Source organism: Onychomys torridus, chromosome 18 (genome assembly GCF_903995425.1).
Source record: "Onychomys torridus chromosome 18, mOncTor1.1, whole genome shotgun sequence".
Lineage (NCBI taxonomy): Eukaryota > Metazoa > Chordata > Mammalia > Rodentia > Cricetidae > Onychomys > Onychomys torridus.
Window position 1 is genome coordinate 3,502,628 of NC_050460.1, and position 27,352 is coordinate 3,529,979.

At 44.0% G+C, this 27,352-nt stretch overlaps 1 protein-coding gene across 2 annotated transcripts in view; it reads right to left on the reverse strand.

Annotated features, from left to right (window-relative positions):
* Nucleotides 1-12,232: 12,232 nt before the first annotated feature.
* Nucleotides 12,233-27,352, reverse strand: part of Plcl2 (phospholipase C like 2) — a 185,433-nt gene continuing 170,313 nt past the window's right edge. For both annotated transcript variants that reach the window (XM_036168082.1, XM_036168081.1), the window contains exon 7: nucleotides 12,233-13,014. In XM_036168082.1, coding sequence (XP_036023975.1) covers nucleotides 12,835-13,014 — 180 coding nt within the window. In that variant the 3' untranslated portion in view covers nucleotides 12,233-12,834. The remainder of the gene's footprint in view (nucleotides 13,015-27,352) is intronic.

Below are 27,352 nucleotides of genomic sequence, written 5' to 3' on the forward strand. Positions count from 1 at the left end.
TTTGAAGAAGGATTTCTCCACCACTTGACAACAAGCCAATGATATTGTAAAAAAAAATGTTCTATTTGTTCCTTCTATAACCAAACTCCATTACCGCAGGAAGTAATCCTAAAGGTATACAAAGAAATGAAATTTGGCAGATGTATGTGTTTTATTTCACAGAATTTGGAAGATTAAAGTATGTATACCATACCATTGATACCTTATTCATAATTTCAATGGGCAACTCCTATGAGTTCTGAAAAGGCTGATTCTGTGATTACACACCTATTAGAAGTTATGGCCATCATGGGAATACCTGTACAAATTAAGACAGACAGTGCCCTAGCATATGTCTCCAATAAAATGAGACTGTTCTTTGCTTATTACAATATAAAGCATGTTACAGGTATACCACACAATCCCACAGACCAAGCAGTCATAGAAGGATCCAATTGAACTTTAAAGGATATGCTAAATAAACAGCAACAGGTAACAATGACTCCTAGAAATAGATTGCATAATGCTTTATTAACCTTGGGTTTTCTCAGTGCTGATGAGAAAGGGACAACAGCTGCGGAGAGACATTGGATGAAAGACAAAACTCCTGAGCTAAACCAACCGGTTTATTTCAAAGATGTGTTGACCTCAGAATAGAAACCAGGATACATCTTACATTGGGGAAGGGATTTTGCTTTTGTTTCTGCAGGAGAGGAAAAGCTACGGATATCAACCAAATTAATAAAAACTTGATTAGAACAGGAGAAACCCCTTGATGAGGAAAAGTGAAGGCTCATCCACTGATGTGACATCTCTACAAGTTGTAAGAAAAATTTAACAAACAAGGGTTGGGGCAGGGTTCTGTTTTTGTCTTTCCAGGATAATAGAAATACCCATCTTCCAGAAATCATAAGATCTTGGATATCCAGACGTCCACAGCCAAAAGAAAGAATCTATTGGTACCAATTTACACATGGTACTATCTCACTGCTTAACATCTATATCTCTTTAACTCTAGAAAAGCTATAATTCCTATTCAATTATATATCAAGCTGGCTTTGAAGTTGGAATTTGGCTCCCTCCTCTAAACCCAAGCATATTGCTAAAAGAAAAAATTAAGAGATTCTGTATCATATCAGAAGAGCTGCCTGGTGTGGGACAGAAGAAAACCAATAAAAAGGGACCATTGTCTTCAAGATTCTATTTCTCTCCATGCTTATACTTGATCAACTGGAATCCTTTCTTACATGTTATGTCATCTTTAAATCCAAACTTTCCATTTTGATATTAATAATGTTCAAGTTTTCCACAGTAAAAAATGGGTCTTTTCCAATAGCTGAAGTGTCCAGAAGGAAGATGGGGCCCCACAACAACTCTACCCAGTCCAGAATGATGCCATGGTACTCACAAACAACACTCAGTGATCAACCTTGGACTGAAAATTATCCAAAATAATTCCATAATAAGATGGCTCATCATACTACACTTCTAGCCAGAATCTTATACAACCTCACCCATCACTCTGAGACTGGCTGCAGAATCTAGAGTTAGTCCAGCTGAGACTTAACCATCTGAGCTTTCTCACAGAATCCCACAGAGATACCATCGCCTCCTGAACAGCGGGAAGCAATTCTAAGAAAACAATGTCCCTTTTCCTCAAAAGTTTCGTGATTCTCAGGGTTATGGATAATGGTTTTAGGGTTGGAGGTGGAAGAAAACATTGGACTCACTATTCCCCTTAAGAAAAAGGAGAATGGATAGATATAGGATATTAAGGTAGATTAATGTATATACTAGTAAACTAATTTAGTAAAATATCAGCCTTAGAGAAATTGCACTGTTATGGATTCTTGTACATTGATTGAAATGTAAACTATTTCTATATTTTTATTTAAGATAATTTGCATATTGATACAAATACAGAACCATACTTGTTGTAATATACATATATTTCTACTTTTATTTGAAATGTTTGTATATTGACACAAATGTAAAATTATATTTGTCACACTGTATGTATGTTCTACCTCTGTTTAGGATATTTGGTATATAGAATATTTAGGATTATTGTCATATTGCATATTGCACTATATATTTCTTTAGGTATTTTGTGTATTGTCACAATTTTGAGGTCATTGTTCTTTTACTATACATTTGATTATAGACTGTTTACCTTGTTCACATGAAGCCTTAGTTCTTAGGTTATCCAGGTAGATAAGACTTACAGATTTATAGTCACCTATGCTTGTCATCTCTATAGTTATGTTAGTTAGGTTCTCCAGACTTACAGAAGCACATGTCAGATGGATAGGTAATCTTCAAACACTTCGTAGACCTGGAGAATATGGCATTTAAATGTTTTGATAGCTTAGAATTGTGTTGACGTGAGACACAATTGCTCCAGGCAGCACCAACCTGATCCTGAGAGAATGTTGGGATTCTGGACATTTCTGTTTGTAAGTTTGTCTTCTTGGCACAAAATAGCCTACTGGGCAAAGAACTGCCCGTGCCTCGACTGCTAACAAATGCTGTCCCTTCTGAACAAGCAGGACACAAGGAAAAACAACTATTGAACTCTGCCAAGACAGGGTAAGATAGTCTTTCAAAATACCAGCTTCTAAAAATGGTCTGACAGATTCTCTAGGCCTGTAGCCAATTTGAATGCATCAATGATACTGAGAAACTTTAGGTGACTGTACATGCTGCCAGCTGTCTCCATCTACTTTCAAAGACTCCCAAAAGTTGCTTGTGTCCTTCTTTCATTTCTCAGGTATTATTATATTCCTTCTCAGGTCTTTGATGGGATTGAAGACTAATAGTTATAGTTACAATCTTCTTGTATCTTAGCTAGAACATATTAAGTATTAGATTCAGGTTCTTCAGAATAGAACACCTTTTGGAATGATCTCTGTAACATGCCATTTGCCTATGCTCCAAAATTCTCTGGATTTTAGTATCTGTCTCTTGTTTGGTGTTGTTCTTGTTGGTTGTAGTTCCATATTGTCTAGGTCATTACGCCTTATTCCTCCTGGACAATATTTGATCATCATTCCTGTTGTATATAGTTTTATATTAGGTTAAAACTTTCTTATTTAGACGAAAGGGAGAGATGTAGTGGGTAGCTGTTCCAGCTTTGACCTTGAAGCACTGCCCCTAGTGAGGCAGCAGGTAACTGCCACACCTGCCTATGACCTGCCCCTGTGGTGTGGCCAAGACAAGACCCTTTAAGACCCAAGATATGTACATGCTGGCTCTCTTGGCTCCTTGTGATCCTGGATGCTGGATTGCAGACCAAGTCAGAATTCTCCAGAGAACCATGCTGGACTGCACCTCACCTCTCTCAGATCCTGCAGCCGATCTTTTATTGGTTGTAAGTTACCCTGAAATAAACCTTTTTTTTTTTAATTACCAGATAAACTATGTGGAATTGCCTCATTAATTGCTGCTATACCAGAGCTGTAACACAGAGAAACCCTGTCTTGAAAAGCAAAGAGAGAGAGAGAGAGAGAGAGAGAGAGAGAGAGAGAATAATTAAGAAAGAAAGGAGGTACTGCCATGTAGTAGAGTGTAGATTAGGAATATGGGTTAATTTAAGTTGTAAGAGCTAGTTAGTAACAAGCCTGAGCTATTGGCCAAGCATTCATAATTAATATTAAGCCTCTGTGTGGTTATTTAGGAGTTGGATGGCAGTCCTGACAAAAAACCTTACCTACAAAATACAAAGTAGAACATTAATCATAAACAATATGTAATCCTGTCATTTGCAGCAACATAGATGGCATTGCGGCGACACCATGCCAAGTGAAATAAGAGAGACCATAGAGCCATACATGTGAGGCTTACAGTGTGGGGCCAGGAAAAGACCCACTGTCTACTTCCCCCAAACAGGCCCTGCTTCCAACTTTTCACTACCTTCCAACATGTCTTCTTTTTATCTTTCCTCAGTCAGAGAGCCTCATGGCCCAATCATCTCTGCAGACACCTTCATAGACCCTGTGGCAGGCTTCTCAAATCCCTAGGCATCTCTCGATCAAGACAAGATGACAAGTAATATTACCACTGTCATGGCTTGAAGAAAAATGACCCTCAAAGGGAGCGGCACCATTAGGAAGTGTGCTTTTATTGGAGGAAGTGCGTCTCCGTGGGTGTTGGCTTTGAGATCGCTTGCTCAAGCTTCTCTCAGTCTGTCAGTCAACTTCCTGTTGTCTGCAAGACGTAGGCTCTCAGCTGTTCATTCCTCCAGCACCGGGTCTGCCTGCATGCTGCCGTGTTTCCTGCCATGCTGACAATGGGTTGAACCTCTGAAACTGTAAGCCACCCCAGTTAAATTTTCTCTTTATAGGAGTTGCCATGGTCATGGTGTCTCTTCACAGCAATAAAAATCCTAACTAAGACAGAAGTTGGTACTGGGGTATTACTGTGATAGACCTGACAATGTGTTTGTTTGGAGTCCAAATTCCTCAGCCTATTTGAATTTGTTATTGTTATAAGAATTTATGGTCTAAATATCATCATGAAAGGTGGTTATCTAGAGGCAGCTGAAGCAATGAGAAAGGCATGGCATTTCATTTTCCCCACAACATTTCCTTTAATCTAATCTGACACCACATGAAAAAGTATCAGTTAGGATTTACTGGCTCTGGATAATTCCTAATTCTCAGACAGCAGCTGCCAGAAAAGCTAATTAATTCAGAATGACTGCTAACCTTCATTTTTTTTTTTAATTTAGGTTTTAAAATAACAAATGAGGGCAGCAAATTGATGACAGCTGTGTAGCATGGATGTAGATCCCAAGACATTCCTACCAGCTGGGACTGCAGACTCATCCTACAGTGTCCTGGAGGACATCCCTGCTGACCTCAGTAGGTCAGTGGCCTCTAGGCTGCCTAGCTGTGGCCAGGAGAGGCCACCTGAATGTCAAGTGGCCTGTCTTGCTCACTCAACAGTCAATCTCACCTTACCCAGCCTTTCTCCTTAATTATTGTTCATCTTGCTATTTCATTTTAGGAAATGCCACAGGCCAATGGTGGCTATAGGAGTCAAAAACCAGAAAGATCCTCGCACAGTGTCCCTAATGCCATCAAAGGCTAACTTCTCCTCTGTAGATGAAAGCGAGGCCCCAGTAATGGCTACTGTTTTGTGTGTCATCACCCCCATTTCTGAATCCACTTTCATGATTTCCTCTGCTGGGAAAGGAAGATCCTCTCAGTAGACGCACCTCCTACTAAGTTTGGCTTAGTGGGAACTTGCCCATATTTTAGGTAGTTTCTATAATTCTATAAAATTAGTAGAAATTTCATAAAATTGACTGATTTTATAGATAGTTTCTTTCTTCTAGTTTTCCTTGTTTTTTGACTGCTGAGGCTAGCCTGGCCTGGAACTCACTATGTAGCCCAAGCTGGTCTTGAACTCACAATGATTCTTGTGCCTCAACCTCTTCACTTTTGGGACTGCAGGCATAAAGCACCAGATGGAGCTAAAGTTACCCATGTATAATCAGCCCATCTAAAGCAATAGGCACCTTCGAGGGACCTGCAGAAGCAGTTTTTCTCATGAAATGGAGCCCCTGTCTCTTGAGAAACAAAACTAGGTGAGTTTGTTGCTCTGAGCTGTCATGTCCCATGTCTCTGGGGACACAGAAAGTCATAGTGGACTTGGAGCAGTAGCAGCTAGCTGTAGATTAGTCACTGTTTTTTGTTTGTTTGTTTTTTGTCAGAAGAATTCATACCTCATGAAGTTGAAAACCATTTAAGACATCAGTTTGCCTGACAGTTTCTACTTGTGCAGCTAATGGACACACTCCGCAAAGTACCTCAGTTTCCCAACTTAGACGGTCAGAGGGCAGCATACCTGCATGAAAAGCATCCCAGACATATGCCCAGAAGTACTTCTCCAGGAACATAAGCTGAGCCTCATGCCTCTTGACTTAAAATGGAAAACCAGTTCCAAGGGAATAGACAAATAGACAAATAGAATCGCTCGGAGACACTGCAGGAAGCGAACAATTCACAAGAGCTCACATGGGTAGTGATGCCACAAAATAAGAACAGACTGCCTGTCATAAGAGGTGTGAAGAAATCGAGAGCAAGAGTCAAGAAACGTCAGCTAAGACATGGAAGACAGGTGAATGAAGAAAGGGGATTGTAAAGAGCCCCTGAGCACGGTTGATCCAGGATGCTTATGCTCATCAGGGAGAGTTCTGGAAAGAACAGACAGAATTTAGGAGGTTGTCACTGAATAAAGAGCAGGGAAAGTGAAGATGCATAAGGTTTGAGAGTAAAAGGGCTCTGTGGGGTGGGGTGTAGATCAGTGGCAGAATGTTTCCCTGATGTTCAGTAATCCAGGGCACTTACCACACCCGGGCCACTGACGAGACTCAAGTCTGTCCTGAAGATCCTTGTATACACCAGATCCAGTTCAGTCTGGACATGTCCAAACAGCACTTTGTAATGTAATCATCCAACCCTGCTTTTCCTCAAGCCTTCCCTTCTGTATTAGGCCCTCTGCTCACCTAATTGCTGAGGGGGGAAATGGAGGGACTTTGGGTTCATTTTCTCTCCTGTCATGTCCACTAGAAACCTAAATCTGACCGTATATCTCCCTGCCTCTGGTGTGACCCGTGAATCCAAGTCCCCTGTGGCCTGCCTGGCTCACAGCAGTGCCTTCCTGAGGCCATCCATACCTCACTTTCTACACTGCAGCCAGAGCTCTGTTCATGTGGAAGCCGGATTCTCTGTCACTCTAGCATCTCAGGTCCTATGGGCTTTGTGTCCCCAGCCACTTGGCTCACTTCTGTCCCAAACATCTGTCCATTCCCACCTGTACCCTTTGGCCTATGTTTTGCGTTTTCCAGTGTTTTTCCCATATCCCTCCATAAGTCCTTATCATTCATGACTCTGCTTAACTGTCACCTCAGAAAAGTCCTCTCCCCTAACTTCAAGCTTCCCCTCATCCATTTCAGTCTCTAAGGGCATCTCATCTACTCACTGCCCACCCAGAATGTGATTTCCAGGAGAAGAGTCTAAGTGACGACTTTCAGACTCCCTAAAAATATAGAAAACATTTTTGGGGCAGATAATGAAAAAACTGGCCTGCATCACTAAGACAATGGTGAATAGTAGAAAGTAAAATAAATGCAAACAAAAATCCCCAAGAAAATGGAAAAGTAAGCTGCAAAGAAGTCAGTTCAACATGGAGGAAAATGCTGTGGACTTTCAGGATTCAGAGAGAAAACAGTTTTGAACCTAGCATTAGATGGATAGCCGAACTTTCAAGAAAGTCTGAAAACAATTTTTGAACATTATAAAACTGAAAATCTGCCCTTTATAAACACCTTTAGATGTACTCAAAGGAAGAAACTGGGAGGAAGGGGGGTCAAAACAAAAATGCACACAGCAGCCTTGCAAGTGGTCAGCACACATCAGAGGAGGCAAGCAGAGGCCTCGAAGGAAAATTGTTCAAAAGACCACACACTGCAACCGATGACATACATGGAACAGGAAAGCTTGGCTTGCCTGGAGGGAAGACCTCACACATCTAAGCTTCCAACTTGTGAAAAGGAATAAAAAATTTTAAAAAGCTTTAAGCAGTGATGTAGAACTCTCAGCTACCTCTCCAGCACCACGTCTGCCTGCATGCCGCCATGCTCCCTGCCATGATGGTAATGGACTAAACCTCTGAAACTGTAAGCAAGCCTCAGTTAAATGCTTTCTTTATAAGAGTTGCTGTGGTCATGGTGTCTCTTCACAGCAGCAGAACCCTAAGGCACCACGCTTTTAGCAAGGTGCAGGCCCTCCATTTCTTCTCTTAGGACTGTTGTCCTGATGCACTCTCTATGCCTCACAATGTGTTCTTTGGAAACAGCCAGTGATCTATTGAAAAGAGGAAAGGAATAATACTAATTCAAGATCTATCTGTTGTGTAGTTGCCAGTTTTTCTCCTTTCTTTGTGCAGACCCATTTCTGCATCTGGAACCCTTTATGCCATAGTATCATCAGCTCCATTAGCTTTTGTCCATAAAGGCTTTTCTCTTTTTCATGTTGACTAATATTTTTGTAGAGTACAGTCATCTAAGGAGACCCTTACCCTGTCACCATCTGCTCTTGTAAGGTCTGTCACATTTAGCCACAGTTAACCCCTACCTCCTGCCTGCCCTCTCCTCCGAGGCTGTAGTTAAGGTGGACTGTTTCCAGTTTCAGTCATGGCTTAGGTCCTTAAGGGCTTGCTGCTCTGGGTCTTAAGGGACAGCAGCTCCTCAGACAGTTGGTTAAAGCCAGAGCCTGGCAGAGGAAGGCAGTGTCTGATGGTGTCTCACATCCCCAAGAAGGAGCTGGAGGTGCCATTTCCTGTGAGGAGAGGAAGAAAGGTGAGAGGACACACTTCTCTAATTTTTACACTCATTGATTTGCTGTGTGTATGCCAGGGGATGCAAAGGAAGTCAGAGGACAACTTGCAGGAGTCGGATCTCCCCTTTTACCACGTGGGTCCCAGGACCGAGCTCAGGGGTGATTCAAGCTCTTTACCTACTGAGCCATTTCTCTGGACACGGCCACTTTTAAATTTGTATTTGCAGAATCTAAACCCCCCCCCCCTTTTTGATAAAAATTAACATTTGCTATGAGACCAACAAAACATTGGGGTAAATAAACAAAGCTACTGCTCAGCACTACCTTGAGGAGAGAAGAGCTGGATCCCTGGGGAGGACCACAAGTCCAGTACCACACCACGGCCCCTCCCCCCTCCCATGCCTGTCACAGTCCCTGCAGGCCACTCTTCAGGCTGGCATTACACACGCCAGCTGCTCTAAGTGACACGATTCCCTCCCCTGACCTTCCCGTGTCTGAGAAGCCGGGAAGGAAGGTGCTTTTGTTTGAAGGCCTGTGGGGTGTTAACACACCACAGCAGAAGTGTGTGGTACAGGACAGTGCTCACTCATTGGCAATCAGGCGGCAAAGGGAGAGGAAGAAGAGGGGCAAATATTCCAGCATCTTCAAGAACAAATAAATGATTCCAGACCTCCCAATAGCACAAACTGGGCACTGAGCCTGTAAGACATGGGCCTTGGGGAGAATTTAAGACCTAGGCCACAAGTAATGATCTGAGCAAAGTGCCCGAGCACATCCTTTAGTTCGCAGCCTCAACCGAGAGCAAAACATCCCCCCCACCACCCCACCCCCCACCCCCACCACCCCCTGCCACCAGACCCAAGCAATAGAAAGTGCTTCCAGATGTTGGCAGAACTTAGGTCTGCTCCTGCTGACATCAGAGGCAACAGCTGTGAACTGGAGATTGACCTTTCTGTGTCTGACGTCCTCCTGGACAGCTGGAGCAGGGCTGTGCTGTGAGGGCATTAAAATTTGCATTTACAACATGCTAAGAGTCCTCATGCTGCAGACTGTGGTCTATACAAGCTGGTGACTTTCCCTCCTGTGTGGGGCCCCAACTCAATGTGGGTGACAATGACATCCTCCTTATGCTACCTTAAACACCCAGCCTAAGGAGAATCTACCCCCCCAATACACACTAACACACACACACACACACACACACCCCACCACACCACACAGTCTGGTTCCTGGGTCTCACTGATTTAAGGTGGCAGAGGTAAGTAGATGGGTCTCCATGTCTTCTTTCCCATTACCTAGAAGCCATAGCTAACAAAAGCAAAATTTGGACCTGCCATGTCTACACAGGATAAACTTATGTGGGGGATGGATTCACTTGGTGCCATGTGTACAGAGGATAAACTTATGTGGGGGATGGATTCACTTGGTGCCATGTGTACAGAGGATAAACTTATGTGGGGGATGGATTCACTTGGTGCCATGTGTACACAGGATAAACTTATGTGGGGGATGGATTCACTTGGTGCCATGTGTACACAGGATAAACTTATGTGGGGGATGGATTCACTTGGTGCCATGTGTACACAAGATAAACTTATGTGGGGGATGGATTCACTTGGTGCCATGTGTACACACAGGATAAATTTACATGGAGAATGGATTCACTTGGTGTGCAGAGGTGACAGAGCAGGCTGAGCTCATCACAGAAACCCCTGAATTTATTCTGTGACATGACGTGACAGCTGAAGCCATTACGCTGGCTTCATTCACATGTATAATGTGACTTTTTGTTTCCATGGGACTGAGCAAATGTTTGCCATTTTCTTCACATTTTGACCTAGCTCTTCATTTTCCTGGATCTCAGTGAAGATTTACCTATTGCCTGTTTATTCCTATGCTGTCTTGGATTACACAGCCCCTCAAACAGGAGTAAAGTGTGTGTGTGTGTGTGTGTGTGTGTGTGTACATGCTCATACACACAATTCAGTCCATACACTAACAGTCAAACCCATGGGTGTTTGTACCTAAGGGGACTCACATGGCTGTCCCCATGAACAGGTGATGGAGGGAAGTCAACCAGCATCTTTCCCTGATTTTCCCCACACTGTAGGAAACCCCACAGCAGGGACCTTATTTCGGTGTAGCTGAGGAATGACAGGCCTCCACAGTTTGATGCGGAGTGGGCCAGGGAGACCTTTAAAGGCCAATTGTTCCCAGGGGCCTGTAAATCAAATCCTTGCTTCTGTTTAGTGACAAATGACTTTCATTTCCATCTGAGGAAAAGAGAACTGAACTCCGGCTCTGCTGACTGGACTGTCCGCAGTGACAGGTGGCATGTTCCACAGGACAGACAGACAGACAGACAGGAGATAGCATCTGCCTTGGGAAACCCTCCTGACACCGCCCACTCTTCTCTCTCTACCGCTCAGCACATTGCTCTGAAGAAGCAGCCAAAGGAAGCTTATTAAATTAGCATGGATGTGGCTCCAGTGAACCCGGAGACTTCAGGCACCTACAGCTTCCGTGTCTGGAAGAATCATGCCAGTGAGTGACAGCGACACCCCAGTTTGCTGCTGTTTGGAGACAGGGTCTTACAGTCTCTGGAGTGCCAGGATCACAGCGCTCACCCAGCTTCTACCCCCTTTAGTTCTGAGTCACTGGTTCTAGGCCTGTAGAAAGTACAATGAATTACACGTCTTGCAGTTACTTGATTTGCCAGTGTGTGATAACCACCATTATCACAGATACAGCTATAGTTTTACTTCACTGTACCTTAAGACACTTTTAGAGATGGTTTCTATACTTTTTAACTTCAAATTGAATGCTGCTATTTGCTAGGTTCAATGGTTGCTAACAAGCTACCCATTACTTTCTGCTTCTATAAATTATGCTCTGCTATTATCCACTCATTTTTCTCTGTCAGGAGTTCACCTCCAAGTCAAGAGCCTCAGCTACTGACTGGTGTTTATCTGCTATCATCTAGGAAACCATTTTTCAATGAGACTCACACCTGCCAAGGACCAGTGGAGACAGGCATTATTAAAGGGTTTGTGGCACGAGCCGTGAAAAGCAACATCTTCGAAAAGGTGTTTAGGAGCAGCCGCCTTGTGAGGGTGGCCTACAGGGAGGAAGGGCTGTACGATGCTCAGCAAGGCCACCCGTTGTAAGGGAATGCCAAAATCACTGACCAGAAATCAAGGCCACCTTGTACTCAGAGCCTCACCCTTCCAAAGAGAAAGAAGTGTGCCTTGTGGGAAGCATTCAGTAGACTGAAAGTTCTTGTCTCTCAAAAGCACCATGATGTTTCATTGGTTTTGAGAAAGGTCAGATTTAAATTTAAAACTTAGCTGGGCTGGGTGTTGGTGGCCACACGTCTTTAATCTCAGCACTCGGGAGGTAGAGGCAGGCAGATCTCTGTGATGTCGAGGCCAGCCTGGGCTACCAAGTGAGTTCCAGGAAAGGCGCAAAGCTACACAGAGAAACTCTGTCTTGAAAAACAAAACAACAACAACAACAAAAAACCCAAACAAACAAAAAAACTTAGCTGGAACAAGTGCCGCCCTTGGAGAAACTTACACCATGAAGGAGAAACATTTCCTGAGATTGAACTGAGGGGTTTGTCACCCGCGGACCCACAGGAAAGTGTGGCCTGCCCACACTGTCCCCAACCCTAGTGGGATTGCAGGCAGCACGGCACCCTTGGCTGGGGTTTATTCAGATCTGCAGGGGGCAGTGTGGGGTCTGAGCTCACAGTTTAAATGTCACAATCTGCCACTTAAGCACTGTTTCAAATTGTCACAACCATCCTGAAGTCAGACAGTGACTTGGGTGACTGACTTTTAGCAGTCATGTAACAAGTAACTGGCTACTTGGAAGAGGAAATGTTGAAGGTGCACGGAAAGCATTACTGCTGCTGGAGAAATTCATAAAAGATATCTTTAATGTGAGCACTCCATCATACAATGAGAAACTATGCACAAGGTGCAGCTTCCACCCAGCTGCCGTGCCGACAGCACATCTTCAGCCAGGCAGCCTTAGTCCTGCGGCACACTGTCCTCCGCTCCCAGGCTCTTACATTCTGCTTAGGAATTATGGCTCAGCAAGCATGCCACCCAATCCTCTGCAGCCCCAAGACTGGCAAGCACACACGAGGAGTAAGAGATGCAGATTAGCCTTCTCACCAACAAATACATCTTAACAACGTCATCCCCTCTGCCTGAACGCACTGTTTCCACGCAGGAACTGTCTGTTTCTTGTGGAACTAGAGCAAATGCACTGTCTCCACAGTGGAACGCAGGGCGTTTGGTCTACAAATACAGCATGTTTGGGTGGGATAGAATTTCTTGTTTATTTGCCTTCACACCGGGGTTGCTACATACATTCACAGCTGCAATAGACTGCAACTGGGTATTCCAGCTGTGCTTTGCAGTCCCAGACGTCCTCCTCAGTGAGTGCAGTGCCCTTGCTGGCTGGCCCCAGCATGGTGACTTGAGAGTGACAGGAAGGCCCCTTAGTCTCCACTTTCATCGCTGGCTTTCTCCGGGATGACTTCCAGGCTCCGGCGTGGCTTCTGGGCCTCAGAGTTTTCCGTGCCTGGCTTGTTCAGTCCACAGGAAACAGCTGCATAATGAATCTGCTTCAGATGCTCCAAGGTCTCATTCTTAGCGTATTTCAAAAGATCTGCTTGTCCCTAGAACAAAACATGAAATTGAACAGCATTAGACAGCATGACCACTGCTGGGCTCTCCAGCACAGACATTCTGTGCAAACACAAGCGTCCTGAGTTTGCAAACAGGTATCTGGTCCTATTGGTACCACATCTGAGAACATCCATTCTAATAAGAATGAGCTGTGTTGTGCTTTCAACACTACATTCCACAGAGGTCTGCCTATCAGCACCCCCATTTAAAACATGGCCTCTCACTATGTGCAGACTGCTCGAATCGGATGGAGACATTCCCTCAAAGCTGTGATAAATACACAACAAAGCACCCCAGGCAGGAGGGAGGCTTCATTTACTCATAGTGTGAGGTTACTGTTGTCATCAGGGGGAAGCTGTGGTGTGGGAACACAGAGCAGATGCTCACACTGCAGTCAGGAAGTAGAGAGCAGACAGGAAGTCAGGCTGGACCATAAAACCTCAAGCTAGCCCTTCAGTGATCTTTCTCTAGCAAGGCCCACCTCCAAAGGTCACACAGCTCTCAGAACAGCACCACCAGCCAGGGTGTCTTGTGAGTGCATTTTATATTTAAACTACAATGCACAAACAATATGCAATTGCTTGGGTAGTGTAGACTGCTCAGTGGTATAGCTGCCTGCAGATTTCGGAGGACCCTGGTGATTCAGGCTTCAAGTGTCTGTCATGCTCCTATATGTAACACCAGTAAGTCACCGGTTCATCCAACTGATTTAGAATAATTTCTTTGGTTCATCACTCATGAAGGGAACACCTATTTATAGTTACTAATTCTCTGTAAAGCTGGAAAATGGGTCTCATTTCATTGAATGAAACCTTCATTTCTTTGGTTTCCTCACCAGGATAGAAAAAGGAGTTCTACATGAAAATCATGCGGCACATTGCTAGAGAGGCCTGCCTCTAGATCCCACCCCCGAGCACCAGCCAGGAAGACCTGCCCAACTTGGCCCCAGTTTCTGGCCATTTGGCAGGCCCTGCGGGAAGGCTCCCCTTTTCCAAGACTGCAGGTAGACCCTGCAATCTCCACACCCTGCCAAAGATCCCAGCGACTTCCTGAGACATAGAAACCAGCCCCCAACTTCTACCCTGCCCTGGAGCTCCGATCTGGACAAGATAAAGAGAACCCAGCCACTTCCTGAGACTTAAGAAACCCCCAGCTTCCATCCTGCCCCAGAACTTCCACCTGGACCAGAGCCCCCAGCTCCCATCCTGCCCTGGAGCTCCCTTCTGGACAAGATACAGAGACCCCAGCGACTTCCTGAGACTCAGAGACCAGCCCCCAGCTCCCATCCGGCCAGCACTCCCATCTGGAACAGAACTCCCATCTGGGCCAGAGAGAGGCTCCCTAAATCTGTCAGCTCTGTCTGGACCAAGTACGCTGATAAGACCAAGAACAAACCCAAGAGGAGATGGGCAGACGCCAAGGCAGAAGTACATACAACAAAATAAAGAGCAATACAGCATCACCAGAACCTAGCCCTTCTCCAACAGCTTACCTGAACATCACAGAATGGAAGAAGCAGAAGAAAACAGCCTTAAAAGTACCATCATGAAGAGGCTAGAGCCTTATATAGAAGAAATCAAAAATAAAGTGGAGGAACAGACAAACAAAAAATGGGAAGAACGCTATAAAAAACCAGAGGAAAGTTCAAATAAAGCAGAAGAAACAATAAGTCCCTGAAAGAAAATCATGAAAAAGCAAGGGAAACAGTCCAAGACCTGAAGAGGGAAATAGAAAAAATGAAGAAGACACTAACAGAAGGAATGTTGGAAATAGAAAATCTGAGTAAACAAACAGGAACTTCAGAGGCAAGTATAACCAAGAGAATGCAAGAGATGGAAGAGAGGATCTCTGGTGTTGAAGATACGGTAGAAGAAAAAGATTCATCAGTCAAAGAAAACACTAAAGCCAACAAAGTCATGACCCAAAATGTCCAAGAAATTTGGGACACCATGAAAAGACCAAACCTACAAATAATAGGGATAGAGGAAGGAGAAGAATACCAACTCAAAGGCACAGAAAATATATTTAACAAGATCATAGAAGAAAACGTTCCCACCTTAAAGAATGAAATGCCTATGAAGATACAAGAAGCCTATAGAACACCAAACAGACTAGACCTCACAAAAACGTCCCCTTGCCACATAATAATTAAACAACTAAACGTACAGAATAAAGAAAGAATATTAAGAGCAGCAAAGGAAAAAGGCCAAGTGACTTATAAAGGCAAACCCATCAGAATAACACCCGATTTCTCAATGGAGACTTTGAAAGCCAGAAGGACCTGGACAGATATAATGCAGACACTAAGAGACCATGGATGCCAGCCTAGACTAATATACCCAGCAAAACTTTCAATCATCATAGATGGAGTGAACAAGACAATCCAAGACAAAACTAGATTTAAACAATACTTATCCACAAACCCAGACCTACAGAAACCACTAGAAGGAAAATTCCAACCTAAGGAAGGCAGATACACCCTTGAAAACAGGCAATAGATAACACCACACATACAAAAGTTCATCAATGTAATACACCATATAAACAAACTCAAAGAAAAAAACCACATGGTCATCTCATAAGACACAGAAAAGGCATTTGACAAAATCCAACACCCCTTCATGATAAAGGTCTTGGAGCGATCAGGAATACAGGGGGAAGTCGGGGGCAGGAATGGGAGCAGGGAGGACAGGGGAACCCATGGCTGATATGTAAAATTATAAAAAATAAAGAAGTTTTATATATATATGAAAAACCATGCGGCAGTACCAAATCAGAGAAGCATGCACACAGTAGTGGGCAGCCCTGTATCATCTCATGCAACTGTACATGAGAACCACGACGTGACATGTGTACATTGTGCCCCTTAGCTATATGTTACTTTATCTCATGCAGTTAAGACACAGGACTAGCCCAGTGTGACAAAGATCTCTCATAGGCTCCCCATCCTCCCTACTCCATACAACCTCGCTCTGATAACCACTGATGTGAAATCATCCTGAAGACTGGCCTTTGAAAGGCTGTTGGTAGGCACACAGCAGTCCCCACTGAGCATCTGCCAAGGACACTGCTCTGTTCACCTGCTCTGAGTCCACTTTAGTATCCTGGATGAAGTCTGACCACCAACCTGACTAAATAAGGTGGGTCCGTGGAGTTTGCCTACCTCAGCACTCTTGGCTTTGGGCTGCCTTGTGCATCTTGGATACTGAGGAACACTTTCTGTCTTCATTCACACACCAGTAGTACCCCTCCACTATAACACCAAAAATGTCTGTGGCATTGCCACTGAAGCAGTCCCGTGAGGGACGGCTGATGATGCAGCCTCACTGGGCAGAGCTGCCATGGTGCTCCCTGTTGGACTCCAACATGTCTATTGCCCATCACTGACAGCCCTTCCTCTTTATACCCTGGAACTTTCTTCCTTCTGTAATTTTTCTTTTTGAGATGGGGTTTCATGTGCCCACACTGGCCTGGAGCTCACTATATAGCAAGGGCTGACCCGGATCCTGACCCTATCTCAACCTCTGGGCTGCTGGGATTCCCACTGAGCTCCTGGTTTCTTCTTTTTCTTCACCATTTCCACCTCCTCAGGCTCCTAGTTTATACCACTGTTTCATTATTCTTCTGTAGTTTGCTGTTTACTTGTTTTTCTTTATACTTAAGGCCTCATGTCTTCCTCTTTTTTTTTAACTGCCCTTAATGTGTATTTCATTTAGCAGACTTCTGTGTAACCAGAGTTTGGGGCAGCTGTAGAAGACAAAGGGGAAAGACCCACCTTGCCTGTCACTTGGACTATAATGTAATCTTAAACCATCAAGAGACTCATTTTCCAGCCTTACAGAGAATCAGTAACTATAAATAGGTGTTCCCTTCATGAGTTAACCTAGAGGGGCTTCATTTTTATGACTCATCTTTGATATTACACTCATATACTGAAAGTTTACTAATGGTGAAGTCTTTGCATTTTTTCTTTTTTCTTTATTAAGAAATTTTTATTCATTTTACATACCAACCACAGATCCCCCTCTTACCCCTCCTCCCACACCCCCTCAGCCTCCACACCCCCAACCCATTCCCCATCCCCTCCTCTGAAAAGGTAAGGCGTCCCATGGGGAGTCAGCAAAGCCTGTACGTTCAGTTGAGGTAGGACCAAACCCCTCCCCGCTGCATCAAGGCTGTGCAAGGCATCCCACCATAGGTAGTGGGCTCCAAAAAGCCAGGGATGGATTCCTGTCTCCACCTCCCTAGTGCTGGGATTAAAGGTGTGCACCACTACCACCACCCAGCTCTGTTTCTCCTTTAGACTGGATCAATCTCATGTAGTCCAGGGCGGCCTTGAACTTCTAATCTTCCTGTTTCCTCCTCCCAAGTGCTGGGATTAAAAGTGTGTGCCACCACTGCCTGGTCTCTATGGTTAACTAGTTATTAACTCCACCCTCTGATCTCTAGGCAAGCTTTATTTGTCAGAACACAAACAAAATATCACACAACACCCCCCAGTTCCTCCACAGGGGCATCCCATACCACAGTGACCCTAAAACATCGATGTCACCCAAAGCCTGCTGCTAAAGGTAGCATTCACCTTTGGTTCTGTATGGACTTGAATAAATGTGAAAAGGCACACATCTATCACTCTTAAAAGCACATCCCACTCTGTTGATTGTCCTCCACACTGTCTCCAGCCTACCGTCTCTATGCTTTGACCTTCTCTAGCATGCTAAGCAGCTGGAATGCTGGAGTGAACAGCATTTTCAGGTTACTGCCATCCACTGAGGACATTGACTTAAGGTTCCTCCGTGTCCTCCTACAACTTGACAGTACTCTTCTGGTTTTTTGTTTGTTTGTTTGTTTGTTTGCACTGAAATACAGTCCTTACCAAAAGACATCTTGGCTACTTCTACATTTGGGCAATTATTTTTAAAAAAATCTACTATAAATGTCTCTGGGCATAATTTTCCAATCATTTTAATAAGTACTAAGGAGTGTGATTCCTGTATGATGGTGTTAAAACATGCAGTTTCTTACAAAACTGTCAAATGGATAGGGTTCTCGCTATGCTGCCTAATATGACTGTCTTGGCCACTCACTGTTTCGGTTTTGAGTTCTATACTAACATGATTTTGAGCCTTTCCAGTTGCCCGCTGGACACTGTTTGGTCACTCATCTTTTGGCTTTTTTAAAAGGCAGACTGACTCCTGACTGACACTTGTGAGGACCCCAGCTATCTGGAAAGCACTCCTTTAACTGATGTCCTCTGCAAGGATTTTCTGGCAATCTGTGTCTTCCTTTGACAGGGTCTTTCACAGAACAGTTTTAGTGCTCACAAAAGCAGCCTTAGCAGCTCTCTAATGAACTGTGTCTGGAGTGGCTTATCTACACATACCACTGTCACACTCTACTGCTGAACTCGTCCCCTGTCTCCTCACAGTTCTGGGCTCCCCTTCAGATCTACAGTCTAATCAGAGTTAGTTCTTGCAAAGGGTGCATCATATGCCCTGAAGCAGCTTTCAGATGTGACGTTTGGTTGCTTAGGACTAACTACTGAAGAGTCTCTATTCACTGAGGCACCTCTGCTCAGTCTAGTGTGTTCCTTCCCTCTGTCTGCAGTTCTGCTAATACCATGGTTTCTTGATTACTATCAAACTTCAATAGACTCTGAAGTCAGGCAGTTACAACCCCTTCCCTCAACTTCATTTATATCACTATAGTATTTTTTTCTCCTTAAATGCTGCATTGGCTATTCTGGGTGTTTACATACAGTTTAGAATCAGCTTGTTGATATCTGAAAAATAAATGGCTGGAATTCTGGTTTGAATTGTACTGAATTTACAAGTCAAGTTGGAAAGAATCAAGATCTGGCCAACATTGACTCACATCTATGAACACCATGATGGCTAATTTTGGTTGTAACTTGACTACATCTGGAAATCAACTAAAATCCAAGATGCCGGGCACTCCTGTGAGCGATGTTCTTAATCAGATTACTTGGAGCAGGTAAACCCCCAATACATCTGGTCCACCCCTCCTGGATGGAAGAAGGAACGTTCCTCCTCAAGCGCTTGCCCTCACACTCACGGGAAGTCCGTTTACCCTGCTGCTGAGACATTCTTTCACTGACACAAGAGCTGATTTCTCTCATATTCTATCAGACTCAAGCCCAGAGGCTCTCCAGGAACCCTCCAGAACTCCAGCACCAGATTGGGACTGGTGAGACTTCTAGCCTTGTGGACCAAACCATCACCAGGCTCTGGTCCTTTCCAAAGTCCACTGTTGGACTAGCCAGACCACATCCTGTAAGGAGTCTAAGGAACCCCTTTTCATAGACATAGATCCACCCTGTCCATCCTGTTCCTCTAGAGACACTAATACAAACATGGTGCATCTCTGCATTATCAGTCCTTCTGGATCTTTTATCAGCATTTTATAGTTTCCTCACAGAAGTTTAAGATGTTTAAGTTTAAGTTTATTTTTCTAAACGGATATTTACAGATTTTACTTTTGTGAGTGCTAATATAAATAGCAATGTGTGTTTAATTCAAATCCCCCTTCTTTGTTGGTGTATAAGAAATGAAGAGATTTTGTGTAGTAACCTTGCATGTTGCAACTTGAAAAAAAAAAAAAAACTGACTTCACAGCCTGTCACAGCCAGCTTCACACATCTGAGAAGAAGCCCAGCCAAGAAAGGTCCCCATCAGAGTGGCCTAGGGGCATGTGTGCAGCATTTTCTTCGTTGCTAGTTGACATAGTCGGTCCCAAACCACTGTGGTGGCGCACCAGAAGAATGGTGGTTTTCGGCTGTGTTGAGAAGGCAAGCTGAGCAAGCCAGGGGAAACAAGCCAGCAGCAGCTTTGGTTCCTGCCTCCAGCTCCTGCCCTGGCTTCCCTGATGATAGGCTGTGACTCATGAACTGAAATCAACCCCTTCCTCCCCCAGGCAGCTTCTGGTAATGGTGTTCATCGGCTGTCTTCGTTACTTTTCTATTGCTGAGATAAGACATCACAAATGAAATCAATTTAGGGAGGAAGGGGCTTATTTAATCTTACCGCTTGTAGTTTATTGTCCAGGGATGTCAGGGCAGGAACCTGGAGGCAGGAGCTGATGCAGAGCCCATGCAGGAGTGCTGATTACTGGCTTGTTCCCCATGGCTTGCTGAGCCTGCTTTCATTAGCATCCAGGCTCACCAGCCCAGGAGTAGAACTGCCCACAATGTGGGCCCTCCCACACCAATCAAGAAAATGCACCATAGGCTTGTCCACAGGCCAATCTGGTGGGGGTATTTCTCAACTGAGGTGCCATATTCCCAAATGACTCTAGTGTGTGTCAAGCTGAAATCAAAACTAACCAGTATGTCACAGCAACATCAAACAAGCAGAACACAGTTGAAGGAACTTTTACTTATTCCTTCAGATGTACATAAACAATTATCTCACCATTGAACAAAACCATGTCTTTTTGCCCTTTGCATTATTTGTGCCCTTAGTTCCCCTTTCTGTCTTGCTGCATTAGCTGGAGTTTCTAATACAACGGTCAAAGATGGTGACATAATGGCATTGCTGATTTGTACCAGAGTATCATGTTAGCTGGGGGCTTGTGTAGGTACCCGTAATGGTGTTGATGTCCCCCTCCCTCCCCCTTTACATCACACAGTAACAAACACTATGAATAGGTGTTGGATTCCACGTCAAACATCTGCATCTACTGCCTGATTATGCATTGTTTTCCTTCTTGAGTCTACTAATGTGTTGTATTATACGAATTAATTTTTGTAAGCTGAGTCAGTTTTGCATAGCCAATATAGATCGCCCTTGTTTGTGACATACATTTTTGCATTTTCACCTATATCCAATGAAAACTACTGGTTTATAGTTTAGGATTTTTTGTTCCTCTGGTTTGAGTTTTAGGATAACACTGGCCTTATAGAGAGTTTTGGAAGAATATGCTTTTCAAGGAATTGGTCCATTCCCTGTATGTCACCAAGTTTGTGTGCACAGAATGCTTTATGATATTCCTTTGATATCCTATTAATGTCCATACGATATGAAGTCCTTTTATTCTACCCAGTAGTAATTTTTGTCATATCTTTTCCTCCCTCAGCCTAGCTAGAGGCTTACTGATTTTATTATTTTTTATTAAACAGCTTTTTGTTTTGTTGACTCATTTACTGTTTTCAACTCTACTGATTACTACTTGAATATTACTTTTGCTAATGAAAATTCATTGGTCTTCAGTGAAAATGCCTGGTTGTAATACCCTCTAGGGCTTGACCTATTCTACACCGAGCTCTGGACCTGTGTTCTCCCTCCACAAGCTTCCGTTCAGTGACAGCAAGCTCATTCTGAAAGTCACTGCTCTAATGTCGGCACTGACTCCTGAGACCACTGCACCCACTGCAGCCCACTGGCCCTGCAAGCTCAGCTTTCAAATCAGGTTCTTACAGCTTCTGGCCGCCCTCACACCCACCACTGCATTCTAAGCTTCTATCATATTTCTCTAACCTTAGGACAGAAATACTCCTTACTCTCTCCTTTCAACATGACAGGCAGAGAGCTTCAACTATGACCCAGTCTCTTAGCTTAAAACCCTTTAGTGGCTCCCCAGTGGCTGGGAGTGAGGATCAAAGTCCTTGTTTGTGGCTCTGAGACCTGCCCCACAGCTGGCATTCTGTCCCCATATCTCCTGCCTGTTCACTTAGCTTTCACTATTCTCGGCTACTGAACCCAGCAGGTCCTCTCTGTGCAAGCTTTACATGTGCAGACTGAACTAGAGCCCACCTCTACTCCCTGACCTCCTTCAGGTCATGACTTAATTTCCCTTTACAGTGATCTCCATCCTGACAACTCCTTCCAAAACCAGACATCCCACCTCCGGCCCACAGGTCTTCCTAAACCTCTGCTGTGCACTTCTCAACACTTACTAGTACCTGGCATGCTTTGGGCTAGGGCTTTGCGGGTTTGTTTTGTTGTTTCCTGACCGTTGCTGGACCCTCTTAGCCTAGAACATTACCAGTTATATGGTAAGGGATCAGTAAGTATCTGTTGAGTGAATGTAAAGGAAAAGCATGCAGTTCTTCTCTAGAATATTCAGTTTTGTTTTTCTCTGTGTCTGTACCTGTTACAGACACTTCATTTTAAATAAGAAATCTAGGCTATGTTGTTCTTTGTCAGCCTATATATAGCATGATGAAAAAGAATTTTAAAAACAACCCCCCCCCAAAAAAAAGGGCATAGAACAATGTGTAATAACAGGGTTCTTGGCTGCTTTTGTTTCCCAAACGTATGTGGGTCATTATGGCATTTGAAACAGATCCACCAGGTGCCTAACCACCATCCATGAGGCAGAAAAGGAGCTCAGAGGCAACACATCTAAGTTTGGGACAGCTGAACTTGACCCGATGCTGCTCTATGTGATGTCTGAAAGGAACTACCAAGTTCAACTTTCCAGTGAAAAAGGATGATTCTGAAGAAGACGGCACTTGCTGAGGCAGCAGGCATAGGCTGTGATTTAAGGCCTTTCAGAAGAAGGACTTTTAAAACCACTGCTGCCCGTTGACAAGGGTGAACTGGTTTTGAGGACTCTGCAAGCTGGCTTTGTAGTGTTTTCAGATGAGAAACTCAAACTGTATTCAGTTTCAAACGTATAACTTAGTTGTTTTTTCTATTTGGTTTTCATCTCAAAAGAACTAATAAATTTAGGTCCAAATGTTGAAGGTTCTCACTTTGGCACACCTTTAAAAGATGGCGCTACAAGAATTCTACCAGACTTTACTGATGAACTACAACCAATCCTTAAGCTCCTCAAAGAAAGAAAAGCAGAGGGATTACCCCCAAGGTTATCCTATGAAGCAAGCAATACTCTACACTACACAAGCTAGGGAAAGACACGACATCTGGTGAATACAGATGCAAAAATCTCCAATGAAATACTAGCAACATATCAAGAAGAACATCAGCCATGAACCAATAGGCTTTATCCTGGAAATGCAGGGTTGGTTAGAGATAAATAATAAACCATATAAATGAACTTAAAGACAAAAATCACATGATCATCTAAAAATGCCTTAAGAAATATCTAAAAAAATTTTCATCATCCCTAGCAATTAGGGAAATGAAAATCAAAACAACTTTGAGTGTTCATCTTACCCCAGTCAGAAGAGCAAAGATCAAGAAAGAAAGAAAAATGCTAGTTTTCCACACCAAAATGTGGGAAAGAGGAGTCCTCAGTCACTGTTGATGAGAATGCAAACTGGTGCAGCCACTCTGGAAATCAGTGTGGAGAATCCTCAACAAGCTAAAAATAAAGCTACCATACGACCCATTTATTTACTCCTTGGTGTATGCCTCAGGGACCTAACACTCTACAGACAGCTGCTTAGCAATGTTCATTGTCCCCATTCACAAGAGACAGAAAATGGAAACAGCCCAGATGTCCCTCAGCAGATAAATGGGCATGAGACTACGGTGCATACACACTATAGAACACTGTCCAGTTGCAAGGAAAAGAGAAACTGAAATGTACAAGTGAATGGATGGACCTAGAAATGATCACACTGAGTGTCATAACCTAGACCTACAAAGACCAACATGGCATGCTCTCTCTCACCGGTGCGCTTTAGCTCCAGATCTTCCTGTGTGATTACACAACATGAAATGAACACAGAACCAGGACAGTGTGAAGAGACCACAGATGTCGGGGGTGCGTGGGGTGGAGTTGAGAAGGGGATAGCAGGATAGAAGTGGGAAACAGGAAACACTGGGATACAGGAGACTAATCCAGAAGGAGAAGGAAGGGACAAATCACATCATGTTTGTTTGATGAGGCTTCAATGACAGTCTCCAAAAACACAGGTCTCTGTGTGTACATATACATATATATGTATTGTATGTTATCTTGAGTAAATATAACATGATTTCTTAAGGCTTTTCCAAACATTTTTGGCATAATTTGTCCCTCTCCCTAGGGCCTCTAGCAAAGTGCACAACAACACCCTGCTTTGATCTTCTTGTCCACTGGGAGCTCAGCAGACTGTGGCAATCCTCCTCAATACATCCATTTCCCAGAGATAATGCCAAATAAGGCTCATGCCTAGACAGCACCCAAGTCCAGGGAAGACAGACTACTTATCCAGTTACACTCAGGCCCCTGCCTGGTACAAGATCTGTATGCATCTAATTTTCCCACAACAGAACTGGGTTTTATCTAGCCTGTATGTCTCCAAATTGTCATGCATTTGTGTCACTCAGAGATGATGACATACAGTATAGTTGCTATGCTATTTCTCATCTGAGTGTCCTCTGCAATATAAACCAGTCAACTGCAAAATCCAACACACATCTCACAACAAGCCAAGTTGCCAGGAAGTGGCCTTTCCTATGCTGGTTACACATTTTTACCAGGCAGTCACACCATGATGTCTTTTAGTAAATATTTTATGGTCACTGCTTGTAGGAGATGGGAGGCTCGTCAATAAAGTGAGTGTGCTTCAATTTACATCATAGGCATTTAGAACCACAAGCCAAATGCCCACACCTCCTTTAAGAGCTCTGAACACACTATAGAGACAGGACATATCAGTGAGTGGCACATTATCAGGGACATGCAGAGAGAACAGAGAGAGTTTAGAGCACTGAACACAGGTGTAGATCCTGTGTGGTACAATGATGGGCACAATCAAAACATGAAGTTACACAACCTAAATGTGTACAGGGTGTGGCTCGGGGGTACAGTGTTTGCCTAGCATCTGTGAAGCCCCAGGTTCAATCCCAAGAGCTGAAAAAAGGCAAAATGATGAAGACGTGTTGTTAGAGATTGCTCAAATCTATTTACGGTGTAACACTGAGTGAGTTCTAGTATACACTGTGGACTTTGAACAATAATGGCATATCAATGTAGACTCCCTGATGACTTGGAAAAGTGTGCCATTCTGCTGAGGGGTGCTGAATGGAGAGGTGATGCAAGCAACAGACAGGAGGTGGGAAACCTTGAAACCTTCCTCTCAACTTTGCTATGAACTTAAAATAAAAGACTTTTTAAAAATGTGGGAACTATTAAATGTTTCCTTTCTTTTTTTAAAAGATTTATTTTTATGTGTATGGTATCTGGCCTACAGGTATATCTGCGTGCCATGTGCTAGCAAGTGCCTGTGGAGGTCAGAAGAGGGTGTCTAACCACCTGGAACTGAAATGACAGATGTTTGTGAGTTGCTATGTGGGTGCTGGGACTCAAAACCAGGTTTCCCCGGAGTGATCCATGCCGAGCTATTGCTTTGGCCTTTAGTGCATTTCTTCCAGTCACATTGAAACTGGGTCAGAAGGGCTCTCGATTGTAATTATAGAAGCAAGTCTGAAGCCACAAAGCCTACACTATGTCAGAGACCAAACAGCAAAGGCTTCTGGGAACACTACCTGCCATTTACTGAGTGCCTGCCTTGTGTCAGGTGCTGGAGTTGGCGGTGTAAAGATTGCTTGTGAGACACTCTTCTGCCCCTAGCTGACAGCAGAGAAGCTAAATTTGGACAAATTAGGGACTATGACCAAGGTAGAATCTGAACAGCAATTACACTGAAATACACTTCGCTTTCTATGTGTGTCTCATCTTCCTCTCAAGTAAACGTGAACCCCACCTAAAGACAGCTGGACCTCACTCACGGAAGCAAATGAAATGGAATTTCCACAGTTTCAGAGTGTGGACAATGTGGCATACACACACTTCCTGTGACTTAAATACCAAAGCGGTAATAGAGACTTCCAGCTCTGGTGTGTCGAATAAAACAGTGGGGCTGTGGGAGCTCTGGCTACAGGCTGTAAAGCATCCCTCACCATTCTCTCATGAGGGAGGCTAAAGCCAAGCACAGTACCCAGTGGAAGGCCTCCTATTGGTCACGCCCACTTTCCACTGAAATCTCACTAAACCTCAAACTGGAAACAAGATCACATAAGAACAAGTAATTCACAGCTAGAACAACAGATGCATGCGTTTCTCCAGGTGTGAGAACTGTCTGAGTGTGCCCTGTCTTTCACCCTGTGGCTTTCCCACACAGGCACTCGTGGCTGACAGAGAAAATGTGCATTACAAGTGATAGGACACTGTTTGCAGTCTACTGTTATGTCCTGTAGTGGATAGCTGTCTGTCTGTCTATGGCCATGAAGCCCCGCCCCTAGAGATGCAGCAAGTAACTGGTCTACCTGCCTATGACCTTGAAGTACATGTCCTGGGGGTGTGGCCTCCCTGGGACACTTAAGACCTGAGATGCACATAGGCAGTTTCTCTTCGTTCCCTTGTGGTTCTGGGTGCTGAGACGGACCAGGTGGAAGAACAGCGTGGGACTCTAACTCTGCTTTCCAAGACACTACAGTAAATCTCCCGTGGTGCAGTGAGTTTCATTCCTAATACATTCCTTTGCCCTTTAAGCAGACTCCATGGATTTCTCTCTATAACACCCTCCAGCAGCTCTGCCCCAGGGAATGAAAATGACACGGTATGGTGCAGCATCCTGGCTACCCAAGGATGCCGGGCGGGTTCATCTTTACTCTTGAGACTTCTGCCCTCACTCCGGGCTCTTACCTAATCTGTGGTTATCCTCCAACTTACCAAAGCTCTGTATGATTTCAAATTGAAAACTCAACTTATAGTTTTGGTTGTGAGCCTAGCCTTTAATGGCTGAGCCATCTCTCCAGCCCTTAGAAAATTGTGAATCCATCTCTCCCAGCTATAGCACTCATGTATGCTCAATCATACCACAAGGGCATTTGCTCAGCTATGTTCATATCAGCATTGTTTGTAATAGCCAGAACCTGGAAACAACCTAGGTGCCCTTCAACTGAAGAATGGATAAAGAAAATATGGTACATATACACATGGAGTACTACTCTGCAGAGAAAAACAATGACATCATGAGGTTTGCAGGCAAATGGATGGATCTAGAAAAAAAATTCATCCTGAGTGAGGTAACCCAGACTCAGAAGGACAAACATGGTATATACTCACTCATAGGAGGATACTAGTTGTAAAACAAAGATGACTAGACTGCTACACAACTCCAGGGAGGCTACCTAGAAAATGGGACTCTAGGAAAGACACAGGGATCACCCAATGACAGAGAAATGGATGAGATCTACATGAACAACCTGGATGACAGTGGGAGAAATGAAGGGCAAGGTTTGAGGGAAAGAAAGCTTAGGGGAGCAGGAGATCCCAGCTGGATCAAGAACAGAAAGGGAGAATGAGGAATAACAGACCATGATAAATGAAGAACACATGAGAACAGGAATAGGCAGAGTGCTGGAGAGGTCCCCTGAAATCAACAATGATACATCCTCTGTAGACTGCTGG